The following is a 13,441-nucleotide window of genomic DNA, read 5'->3' as shown; positions in this document are numbered from 1 at the left end:
CAGGATGTAACCCAGGAGCCGTACAGGATAAGTAATGTTTGTACACAGTGACTCCACCAGCAGAATAGTGAGTGCAGCTCTGGAGTATAAAACAGGATGTAAGCCAGGAGCAATACAGGATGTAACCCAGGAGCAGTACAGGATAAGTAATGTATGTACACAGTGACTCCACCAGCAGAATAGTGAGTGCAGCTCTGCAGTATAATACAGGATGTAACTCAGGATCTGTACAGGATAAGTAATGTATATACTGTATACAGTGACTCTACCAGCAGAATAGTGAGTGCAGCTCTGGAGTATAATACAGGATGTAACTCAGGAGCAGTACAGGATAAGTAATGCATGTACACAGTGACTCCACCAGCAGAATAGTGAGTGCAGCTCTGGAGTATAATACAGGATGTAACTCCAGGATCAGTACAGGATAAGTAATGTATGAACACAGTGACTCCACCAGCAGAATAGTGAGTGCAGCTCTGGAGTATAATACAGGATGTAACCCAGGATCAGTACAGGATAAGTAATGTATGTACACAGTGACTCCACCAGCAGAATAGTGAGTGCAGCTCTGCAGTATAATACAGGATGTAACTCAGGATCTGTACAGGATAAGTAATGTATATACCGTATACAGTGACTCCACCAGCAGAATAGTGAGTGCAGCTCTGGAGTATAATACAGGATGTAACTCAGGATCAGTACAGGATAAATAATGTATGTACACAGTGACTCCACCAGCAGAATAGTGAGTGCAGCTCTGGGGTATAATACAGGATGTAACTCAGGGTCAGTGCAGGATGAGTAATATATATACACAGGGACTCCACCAGCAGAATAGTGAGTGCAGTTCTGGAATATAATACAGGATGTAACTCAGGAGCAGTACAGGATAAGTAATGCATGTACACAGTGACTCCACCAGCAGAATAGTGAGTGCAGCTCTGGAGTATAATACAGGATGTAACCCAGGATCAGTACAGGATAAGTAATGTATGTACACAGTGACTCCACCAGCAGAATAGTGAGTACAGCTCTGGAGTATAATACAGGATGTAACTCATGGTCAGTACAGGATAAGTAATGTATGTACACAGTGACTCCACCAGCAGAATAGTGAGTGCAGCTCTGCAGTATAATACAGGATGTAACTCAGGATCTGTACAGGATAAGTAATGTATATACTGTATACAGTGACTCCACCAGCAGAATAGTGAGTGCAGCTCTGGAGTATAATACAGGATGTAACTCGGGATCATTACAGGATAAGTAATGTATGAACACAGTGACTCCACCAGCCGAATAGTGAGTGCAGCTCTGGAGTAGAATACTGGATGTAACTCAGGATCAGTACAGGATAAGTAATGTATGTACACAGTGACTCCACCAGCAGAATAGTGAGTACAGCTCTGGGGTATAATACAGGCTGTAACTCAGGATCAGTACAGGATAAATAATGTATGTACACAGTGACTCCACCAGCAGAATAGTGAGTGCAGCTCTGTAGTATAATACAGGATGTAACTTAGGAGCAGTACAGGACAGGTAATGTATGTACACAGGGACTTCACCAGCAGAATGGTGAGTGCAGTTCTGGGATATAATACAGGATGTAACCCAGGAGCCGTACAGGATAAGTAATGTTTGTACACAGTGACTTCACCAGCAGAATAGTGAGTGCAGCTCTGGGGTATAATACAGGATGTAACCCAGGAGCCGTACAGGATAAGTAATGTATGTACACAGTGACTCCACCAGCAGAATAGTGAGTGCAGCTCTGGAGTATAAAACAGGATGTAAGCCAGGAGCAATACAGGATGTAACCCAGGAGCAGTACAGGATAAGTAATGTATGTACACAGTGACTCCACCAGCAGAATAGTGAGTGCAGCTCTGCAGTATAATACAGGATGTAACTCAGGATCTGTACAGGATAAGTAATGTATATACTGTATACAGTGACTCTACCAGCAGAATAGTGAGTGCAGCTCTGGAGTATAATACAGGATGTAACTCAGGAGCAGTACAGGATAAGTAATGCATGTACACAGTGACTCCACCAGCAGAATAGTGAGTGCAGCTCTGGAGTATAATACAGGATGTAACTCCAGGATCAGTACAGGATAAGTAATGTATGAACACAGTGACTCCACCAGCAGAATAGTGAGTGCAGCTCTGGAGTATAATACAGGATGTAACCCAGGATCAGTACAGGATAAGTAATGTATGTACACAGTGACTCCACCAGCAGAATAGTGAGTGCAGCTCTGCAGTATAATACAGGATGTAACTCAGGATCTGTACAGGATAAGTAATGTATATACCGTATACAGTGACTCCACCAGCAGAATAGTGAGTGCAGCTCTGGAGTATAATACAGGATGTAACTCAGGATCAGTACAGGATAAATAATGTATGTACACAGTGACTCCACCAGCAGAATAGTGAGTGCAGCTCTGGGGTATAATACAGGATGTAACTCAGGGTCAGTGCAGGATAAGTAATATATATACACAGGGACTCCACCAGCAGAATAGTGAGTGCAGTTCTGGAATATAATACAGGATGTAACTCAGGAGCAGTACAGGATAAGTAATGCATGTACACAGTGACTCCACCAGCAGAATAGTGAGTGCAGCTCTGGAGTATAATACAGGATGTAACTCCAGGATCAGTACAGGATAAGTAATGTATGAACACAGTGACTCCACCAGCAGAATAGTGAATACAGCTCTGGAGTATAATACAGGATGTAACTCATGGTCAGTACAGGATAAGTAATGTATGTACACAGTGACTCCACCAGCAGAATAGTGAGTGCAGCTCTGCAGTATAATACAGGATGTAACTCAGGATCTGTACAGGATAAGTAATGTATATACTGTATACAGTGACTCCACCAGCAGAATAGTGAGTGCAGCTCTGCAGTATAATACGGGATGTAACTCAGGGTCAGTACAGGATAAGTAATGTATGTACACAGTGACTCCACCAGCAGAATAGTGAGTACAGCTCTGGGGTATAATACAGGCTGTAACTCAGGATCAGTACAGGATAAATAATGTATGTACACAGTGACTCCACCAGCAGAATAGTGAGTGCAGCTCTGTAGTATAATACAGGATGTAACTTAGGAGCAGTACAGGACAGGTAATGTATGTACACAGGGACTTCACCAGCAGAATGGTGAGTGCAGTTCTGGGATATAATACAGGATGTAACCCAGGAGCCGTACAGGATAAGTAATGTTTGTACACAGTGACTCCACCAGCAGAATAGTGAGTGCAGCTCTGGAGTATAAAACAGGATGTAAGCCAGGAGCAATACAGGATGTAACCCAGGAGCAGTACAGGATAAGTAATGTATGTACACAGTGACTCCACCAGCAGAATAGTGAGTGCAGCTCTGCAGTATAATACAGGATGTAACTCAGGATCTGTACAGGATAAGTAATGTATATACTGTATACAGTGACTCTACCAGCAGAATAGTGAGTGCAGCTCTGGAGTATAATACAGGATGTAACTCAGGAGCAGTACAGGATAAGTAATGCATGTACACAGTGACTCCACCAGCAGAATAGTGAGTGCAGCTCTGGAGTATAATACAGGATGTAACTCCAGGATCAGTACAGGATAAGTAATGTATGAACACAGTGACTCCACCAGCAGAATAGTGAGTGCAGCTCTGGAGTATAATACAGGATGTAACCCAGGATCAGTACAGGATAAGTAATGTATGTACACAGTGACTCCACCAGCAGAATAGTGAGTGCAGCTCTGCAGTATAATACAGGATGTAACTCAGGATCTGTACAGGATAAGTAATGTATATACCGTATACAGTGACTCCACCAGCAGAATAGTGAGTGCAGCTCTGGAGTATAATACAGGATGTAACTCAGGATCAGTACAGGATAAATAATGTATGTACACAGTGACTCCACCAGCAGAATAGTGAGTGCAGCTCTGGGGTATAATACAGGATGTAACTCAGGGTCAGTGCAGGATGAGTAATATATATACACAGGGACTCCACCAGCAGAATAGTGAGTGCAGTTCTGGAATATAATACAGGATGTAACTCAGGAGCAGTACAGGATAAGTAATGCATGTACACAGTGACTCCACCAGCAGAATAGTGAGTGCAGCTCTGGAGTATAATACAGGATGTAACCCAGGATCAGTACAGGATAAGTAATGTATGTACACAGTGACTCCACCAGCAGAATAGTGAGTACAGCTCTGGAGTATAATACAGGATGTAACTCATGGTCAGTACAGGATAAGTAATGTATGTACACAGTGACTCCACCAGCAGAATAGTGAGTGCAGCTCTGCAGTATAATACAGGATGTAACTCAGGATCTGTACAGGATAAGTAATGTATATACTGTATACAGTGACTCCACCAGCAGAATAGTGAGTGCAGCTCTGGAGTATAATACAGGATGTAACTCGGGATCATTACAGGATAAGTAATGTATGAACACAGTGACTCCACCAGCCGAATAGTGAGTGCAGCTCTGGAGTAGAATACTGGATGTAACTCAGGATCAGTACAGGATAAGTAATGTATGTACACAGTGACTCCACCAGCAGAATAGTGAGTACAGCTCTGGGGTATAATACAGGCTGTAACTCAGGATCAGTACAGGATAAATAATGTATGTACACAGTGACTCCACCAGCAGAATAGTGAGTGCAGCTCTGTAGTATAATACAGGATGTAACTTAGGAGCAGTACAGGACAGGTAATGTATGTACACAGGGACTTCACCAGCAGAATGGTGAGTGCAGTTCTGGGATATAATACAGGATGTAACCCAGGAGCCGTACAGGATAAGTAATGTTTGTACACAGTGACTTCACCAGCAGAATAGTGAGTGCAGCTCTGGGGTATAATACAGGATGTAACCCAGGAGCCGTACAGGATAAGTAATGTATGTACACAGTGACTCCACCAGCAGAATAGTGAGTGCAGCTCTGGAGTATAAAACAGGATGTAAGCCAGGAGCAATACAGGATGTAACCCAGGAGCAGTACAGGATAAGTAATGTATGTACACAGTGACTCCACCAGCAGAATAGTGAGTGCAGCTCTGCAGTATAATACAGGATGTAACTCAGGATCTGTACAGGATAAGTAATGTATATACTGTATACAGTGACTCTACCAGCAGAATAGTGAGTGCAGCTCTGGAGTATAATACAGGATGTAACTCAGGAGCAGTACAGGATAAGTAATGCATGTACACAGTGACTCCACCAGCAGAATAGTGAGTGCAGCTCTGGAGTATAATACAGGATGTAACTCCAGGATCAGTACAGGATAAGTAATGTATGAACACAGTGACTCCACCAGCAGAATAGTGAGTGCAGCTCTGGAGTATAATACAGGATGTAACCCAGGATCAGTACAGGATAAGTAATGTATGTACACAGTGACTCCACCAGCAGAATAGTGAGTGCAGCTCTGCAGTATAATACAGGATGTAACTCAGGATCTGTACAGGATAAGTAATGTATATACCGTATACAGTGACTCCACCAGCAGAATAGTGAGTGCAGCTCTGGAGTATAATACAGGATGTAACTCAGGATCAGTACAGGATAAATAATGTATGTACACAGTGACTCCACCAGCAGAATAGTGAGTGCAGCTCTGGGGTATAATACAGGATGTAACTCAGGGTCAGTGCAGGATGAGTAATATATATACACAGGGACTCCACCAGCAGAATAGTGAGTGCAGTTCTGGAATATAATACAGGATGTAACTCAGGAGCAGTACAGGATAAGTAATGCATGTACACAGTGACTCCACCAGCAGAATAGTGAGTGCAGCTCTGGAGTATAATACAGGATGTAACCCAGGATCAGTACAGGATAAGTAATGTATGTACACAGTGACTCCACCAGCAGAATAGTGAGTACAGCTCTGGAGTATAATACAGGATGTAACTCATGGTCAGTACAGGATAAGTAATGTATGTACACAGTGACTCCACCAGCAGAATAGTGAGTGCAGCTCTGGAGTATAATACAGGATGTAACTCGGGATCATTACAGGATAAGTAATGTATGAACACAGTGACTCCACCAGCCGAATAGTGAGTGCAGCTCTGGAGTAGAATACTGGATGTAACTCAGGATCAGTACAGGATAAGTAATGTATGTACACAGTGACTCCACCAGCAGAATAGTGAGTGCAGCTCTGGAGTATAAAACAGGATGTAACCCAGGAGCAATACAGGATGTAACCCAGGAGCAGTACAGGATAAGTAATGTATGTACACAGTGACTCCACCAGCAGAATAGTGAGTGCAGCTCTGCAGTATAATACAGGATGTAACTCAGGATCTGTACAGGATAAGTAATGTGTATATACTGTATACAGTGACTCTACCAGCAGAATAGTGAGTGCAGCTCTGGAGTATAATACAGGATGTAACTCAGGAGCAGTACAGGATAAGTAATGTATGTACACAGTGACTCCACCAACCGAATAGTGAGTGCAGCTCTGGAGTAGAATACTGGATGTAACTCATGATTAGTACAGGATAAGTAATATATGTACACAGTGACTCCACCAGCAGAATAGTGAGGGCAGCTCTGGAGTATAAAACAGGATGTAACCCAGGAGCAATACAGGATGTAACCCAGGAGCAGTTCAGGATGAGTAATGTATGTATACAGTGACTCCACTAGCAGAATAGTGAGTGCAGCTCTGCAGTATAATACGGGATGTAACTCAGGGTCAGTACAGGATAAGTAATGTATGTACACAGTGACTCCGTCAGCAGAATAGTGAGTGCAGCTCTGGAATATAATACAGGCTGTAACTCAGGATCAGTACAGGATAAGTAATGTATGTACACAGTGACTCCACCAGCAGAATAGTGAGTGCAGCTCTGTAGTATAATACAGAATGTAACTTAGGAGCAGTACAGGACAGGTAATGCATGTACACAGGGACTTCACTAGCAGAATGGTGAGTGCAGCTCTATGGTATAATACAGGATGTAACCCAGGAGCTGTACAGGATAAGTAATGTTTGTACACAGGGACTTCACCAGCAGAATGGTGAGTGCAGCTCTGGGGTATAATACAGGATGTAACCCAGGAACCGTACAGGATAAGTAATGTTTGTACACAGTGACTTCACCAGCAGAATAGTGAGTGCAGCTCTGGGGTATAATATAGGATGTAACCCAGGAACCGTACAGGATTAGTAATGTATGTACACAGTGACTCCAGCAGCAGAATAGTGAGTGCAGCTCTGGAGTATAAAACAGGATGTAACCCAGGAGCAATACAGGATGTAACCCAGGAGCAGTTCAGGATGAGTAATGTATGTATACAGTGACTCCACCAGCAGAATAGTGAGTGCAGCTCTGGGGTATAATACAGTATATAACTGAGGATCAGTACAGGATAAGTAATGTATGTACACAGTGACTCCTCCAGCAGAATAGTGAGTGCAGCTCTGGGGTTATAATACATGATATAACTGAGGATCAGTACAGGATAAGTAATGTACGTACACAGTGACTCCACCAGCAGAATAGTGAGTGCAGCTCTGGGGTATAATACAGGATGTAACTCAGGATCAGTACAGGATAAGTAATGAACACAGTGACTCCACCAGCCGAATAGTGAGTGCAGCTCTGGGGTAAAATACACGATATAACTGAGGATCAGTACAGGATAAGTAATGTATGTACACAGTGACTCCACCAGCAGAATAGTGAGTGCAGCTCTGGGGTTATAATACATGATATAACTGAGGATCAGTACAGGATAAGTAATGTATGTACACAGTGACTCCACCAGCAGAATAGTGAGTGCAGCTCTGGGGTTATAATACATGATATAACTGAGGATCAGTACAGGATAAGTAATGTACGTACACAGTGACTCCACCAGCAGAATAGTGAGTGCAGCTCTGCAGTATAATACAGGATGTAACTCAGGAGCAGTACAGGATAAGTAATGTATGTACACAGTGACTCCACCAGCAGAATAGTGAGTGCAGCTCTGCAGTATAATACAGGATGTAACTCAGGAGCAGTACAGGATAAGTAATGTATGTACACAGTGACTCCACCAGCAGAATAGTGAGTGCAGCTCTGGGGTATAATACAGGATATAACTGAGGACCAGTACAGGATAAGTAATGTATGTACACAGTGACTCCACCAGCAGAATAGTGAGTGCAGCTCTGCAGTATAATACATGATATAACTGAGGAGCAGTACAGGATAAGTAATGTATGTACACAGTGACTCCACCAGCAGAATAGTGAGTGCAGCTCTGCAGTATAATACAGGATGTAACTCAGGAGCAGTACAGGATAAGTAATGTATGTACACAGTGACTCCACCAGCAGAATAGTGAGTGCAGCTCTGGGGTATAATACAGGATATAACTGAGGATCAGTACAGGATAAGTAATGTATGTACACAGTGACTCCACCAGCAGAATAGTGAGTACAGCTCTGGAGTATAATACAGGATGTAACTCAGGATCAGTACAGGATAAGTAATGAACACAGTGACTCCACCAGCCGAATAGTGAGTGCAGCTCTGGGGTAAAATGCACGATATAACTGAGGATCAGTACAGGATAAGTAATGTATGTACACAGTGACTCCACCAGCAGAATAGTGAGTGCAGCTCTGGGGTATAATACATGATATAACTGAGGATCAGTACAGGATAAGTAATGTACGTACACAGTGACTCCACCAGCAGAATAGTGAGTGCAGCTCTGGGGTATAATACAGGATATAACTGAGGATCAGTACAGGATAAGTAATGTATGTACACAGTGACTCCACCAGCAGAATAGTGAGTACAGCTCTGGAGTATAATACAGGATGTAACTCAGGATCAGTACAGGATAAGTAATGTATGTACACAGTGACTCCACCAGCAGAATAGTGAGTGCAGCTCTGGGGTAAAATGCACGATATAACTGAGGATCAGTACAGGATAAGTAATGTATGTACACAGTGACTCCACCAGCAGAATAGTGAGTGCAGCTCTGCAGTATAATACAGGATGTAACTCAGGAGCAGTACAGGATAAGTAATGTATGTACACAGTGACTCCACCAGCAGAATAGTGAGTGCAGCTCTGGAGTATAATACAGGATGTAACTCCGGATCAGTACAGGATAAGTAATGTATGTACACAGTGACTCCACCAGCAGAATAGTGAGTGCAGCTCTGCAGTATAATACAGGATGTAACTCAGGATCAGTACAGGATAAGTAATGTATGTATACAGTGACTCCACCAGCAGAATAGTGAGTGCAGCTCTGGGGTATAATACAGGATATAACTGAGGACCAGTACAGGATAAGTAATGTATGTACACAGTGACTCCACCAGCAGAATAGTGAGTGCAGCTCTGCAGTATAATACATGATATAACTGAGGAGCAGTACAGGATAAGTAATGTATGTACACAGTGACTCCACCAGCAGAATAGTGAGTGCAGCTCTGCAGTATAATACAGGATGTAACTCAGGATCAGTACAGGATAAGTAATGTATGTATACAGTGACTCCACCAGCAGAATAGTGCGTGCAGCTCTGGAGTATAATACAGGATGTAACTCATGGTCAGTACAGGATAAGTAATGTACGGTATGTACAAACTACTTATTGGTTTCTGCATATTTTATTGACCCACGATTCCATGAGGACGCATCGGCTGCTGGGCTGGAGATGGTCGTTATTCGGGCTGCACACATCTATTTCCAGCCACTGATGGGATCCAATCATATTCCATCCCGGACGGCAAGCGTAACAGAAGACTATCTCTTGGCTCTTTCCATCTGCCCCATTGTTAGCAGGGTGTGAATCAGACAAGTCTGCTTGAGATTCTTCCGTTCTCATTATCATAAATCGAAATTACTTGAGACTTTGCCAAAGAAAATACAATAAGATCAGAGAGAAGCTTCTGGTAGGAGAGACGCACATTTACAGACTCTTCTGATGGGACCCAAAATGAGATGTGCTAAAAATAGCAGAAAATGATGACAGACACTTATTAGCAGAGATACATTCATAAAAGGGGTCGTCTGCGGTGGGAAACCCTTCATGTTCTTATCTTACTGGCGAGTTCTGAGTTAATGGGGTTGTACCCAGATTGGAAGTTCTCTGCTCTCCACAGAAGATACAGGGGAGAAGGAATAACCTGCTGATTGGTGGGGTGGTCTTACCCCTGAGACCCCCGACGATCTCCATAACAGGACTCCCGTGTCCTGCTCTGCCTGTTACTGCGGGGGTCACTTCACCCCGCCGTGATGTCAGAATTAATGGAGTGATGGGCGAACATGCGTCGGGTGCCACTCAGCTAGATCTGCTGACCCATTGAAAGTGATTGGCGCACTTGTGCACTTGTGTTACCAGCGCTCCATTCAGTCTCCTCCTCACTGTGGGGGGATGGAGGGGGAGCTGTAGCACCCCGGATTAACCTGCAGCACCCCTGATTCCAGATAACTCCCGATTTTGTGGCATTTTAAGCTATTTACATGCTCTGTTCAGCATTTGGGGTCCTGAATGGCCCTGCCCCCTTCTGGTTGTCATGGCAGCTTGGGGCCTTCTGCTATTAATGATTGCCTATCATGACGTGCTTGTTGCCTGTCTTGTTAGATTTCCGGTCAGAGTAGGGTATAATTCAGTGCAATCGCAAGTTCAAGCCCCCTGTGGGGACTAAAGAAAAATGTAAAAGTGAGTAAAATAAATTGACCGATCCGCCCCAACTTGCACTCTTTCGTCGTTGTGATGACTTCATATTTGACGAAAAATCAGCTTTATTTATTTTTTGAGAAACGGCACCACTCTTGCCTGTGGGTTACGTTTGGTATTGCAGCTCAACTCCGCTAACAGTAACATTTTTCTATTTCAGGTCTCAAAATAGGAGATGAAGTGATGGAGATTAACTCTGCCACGGCCCGGGATCTGAACGCCGCCATGCTTAAACATGTTCTGGCCAAACCATTATTGTGCCTTACTGTCCGCACCTGCCCTGATCTGGATGAGACGCAGTCACTGATGGGGATGCCTCCTCGCCGGTCAGAATCGGACGGCAATGACTACAGTCTCTTCAGCAATAGTCGAGGTAAGTTCTACTCTGATCCCCTCCTCCAGTTCCTGTACAGTAGACATTTAAAAATGCTGTCCAGTCCTAAATTGTTGATGACTTGTCCTTAGGGGAGACTATCAACAGTAGATTGGTTGGGGTCTGCCGCCTAGAAACCCCGCCAGTCAGCTGTTAGCTGGGCCGTTGCGCTCATGCACTGAGGTGAGTTGTGCAGAAAACACTACGCAGTGGCAAGGCTTGGTATTACACCTAAAATTCCAATTAAAGTCAGTAGGATCTTTGTGTGTAGTACCAAGTCTGGCCACAGCAGTGGGAACGGAGCTGTCTGCTTCCTGCAAAAATCATCTTGGTGCATGAACTCACCTGTCAGGCTGATTAGTGGGGGTCCAGGGTGGCAGACCTTTTGCAATCAACTACTGATAGCCTACTCTGGGGTAGGCCATCAGTAGCTTGAGTGGACAACCCCTTTAAGGGGTTTTATGACACTTAGAAAAACTCGTCCCAGGTAGGTAAAAAATTAGTTACAGTCCCTCCATGAGGTCCCCTTGGTCTGGCCACCATTTAAACTCAAAGCATTGATGTCATGTTTATTGCTCGCATGACTGATCTCAGTAGCCCTGTCACATGCCCGAAAACCCCTTTCAACAGGATAGCACTTTGTCGCCCCCTAGAGGACATCCATGATTCTGCATTACTGTTTATGCTATTTATTAGTACTGAGTCACCTTTCATGTTACAACTACATGCAGATTGTGAGCTGGATGCTTCTTCATCTTCATCTTTATTTCCGTGTTTAGGGAAAATTTTTGTATTTTATGGGAATATCACCTATTTTTTTTGCTCATTTAAAACCAGAAAGTAAAACGTTTTTTTCTATTCTGTTTTTATTTTCTAACTGCAAATATCTTTGTTCCATTTCCTGTACATTACTGTGGGGGCGGCCATCTTGCCTGAAATGCCTTCAACAGAATTGTGAGATATGCTTTACAGCAGCCTCATGGGCCATGGATATAATGGACAGGAGAGTGTTGTGTGCAGGCTCTATAACCTGTCAACAGGGAGGGGAGGAGGTGTGCTGTGACATCACCTATAGTGAATGTTGAATACTGTTTTATATATATATAGTGTGTGCCGCCTCTCAGTATAATACTGCGTTTGATGATGAGATGACTGCTGAGAAGTTAATAATAATAATATCCTTTATCTGTATAGCGCCAACGTATTCCAGCGCTTTCCTCTATATCACAGGAAATGTCAGAATATTATCAGACTTTACGGTCCGTCTGAGAACCGCAGGAATTCAGGATTTTTTTAATTTATAAAATGTGACCGAAAACTAAAGAATTAAAAAAAAAACTCTCCCCTTTCTTTATATAGCACATATGTATGCCACAGCTCTTTACACCACTTAATATTATGGGTTCTGTTCCCATTGGGGCTCAAGCTTTTTAAATTCACATATTAGCATATTTTTGGAGTGTGGGAGGAAAACCATGCAAATATGGTGCGAACATACGGACTCCGTGCAGATGTTGTCTTTTGGTAGGATTTGAACCTAGGACCGCAGTGCTAACCACTGAGCCACCATGTCTAAAGGGGTTTACTGGGACTACTGACAGGAGCTAAATCCACCCGTGGACATCCACATAAAGCCTCAGATTATAAATATATGTTGAAAACCCTTTTAAAAACTTTTTTTATGTAATTCCACCCTGTTCCACTAGAGGGAGCAAGTTAGCTGTCAATATTGCTTTCTGTTTGTCTACAAGGTGTTCGTATTTTATGGAGCTGTGTGTATGCTATTGCAATATAAGAATCCTCTGACTATAGTAAATCGTGGCAAATGCTGCATAATTCCATAAAGTGACGGCTTACTTTGGCCTTACTTGAGCACAGACACCCCCTTCCCCCGCAAAACATTAAACTGGGACCGAATCAATACGGTATCTGATGCCCAGTGCTTCCCGGATGCGGTGCGTCTGTAAGCGCCGGCGTGAGTAGTGCCCGGCGCTGCGGCGTACAGCGAATAATGGGTTCCCTTATCACTCGCTACAGTGAATAAATCTCCTGTTTCCTTAGAGACGGCACAATAACATTCCATCCACTTGACTGGGAAGCATTCAGCGTGCGCGTGGAGCGCAGGGCGAGCGCGGCTTGTTTATGCGGGGAGGGGGAGGCACTGATTGACTTGTTATGTTGATTTATCCCTATTAAATATACTGAGAATTAAAATGTTTCTATAGTTACCTCGTGTTCCTACAGGGCGAAATGGTTACGAGGGCGTCACTAAAGCAGCGGCGGCGGGCGCTTATTTAAAGCTCCGTATTATCT

General features: G+C 43.6%; 1 protein-coding gene across 8 annotated transcripts in view; it reads left to right on the top strand.

Moving 5' to 3' along the window:
* Positions 1–13,441, top strand: part of TIAM1 (TIAM Rac1 associated GEF 1) — a 285,262-nt gene that overhangs the window by 226,148 nt on the left and 45,673 nt on the right. For all 8 annotated transcript variants that reach the window (XM_066599058.1, XM_066599055.1, XM_066599062.1 and 5 more), the window contains one exon: positions 10,916–11,128. In XM_066599058.1, coding sequence (XP_066455155.1) covers positions 10,916–11,128 — 213 coding nt within the window. The remainder of the gene's footprint in view (positions 1–10,915; positions 11,129–13,441) is intronic.

This window comes from Eleutherodactylus coqui, chromosome 4 (genome assembly GCF_035609145.1).
Source record: "Eleutherodactylus coqui strain aEleCoq1 chromosome 4, aEleCoq1.hap1, whole genome shotgun sequence".
NCBI lineage: Eukaryota > Metazoa > Chordata > Amphibia > Anura > Eleutherodactylidae > Eleutherodactylus > Eleutherodactylus coqui.
The sequence above is the reverse complement of the archived record's forward strand: the minus strand, read 5'-3'. Positions and strand labels throughout refer to the sequence as shown.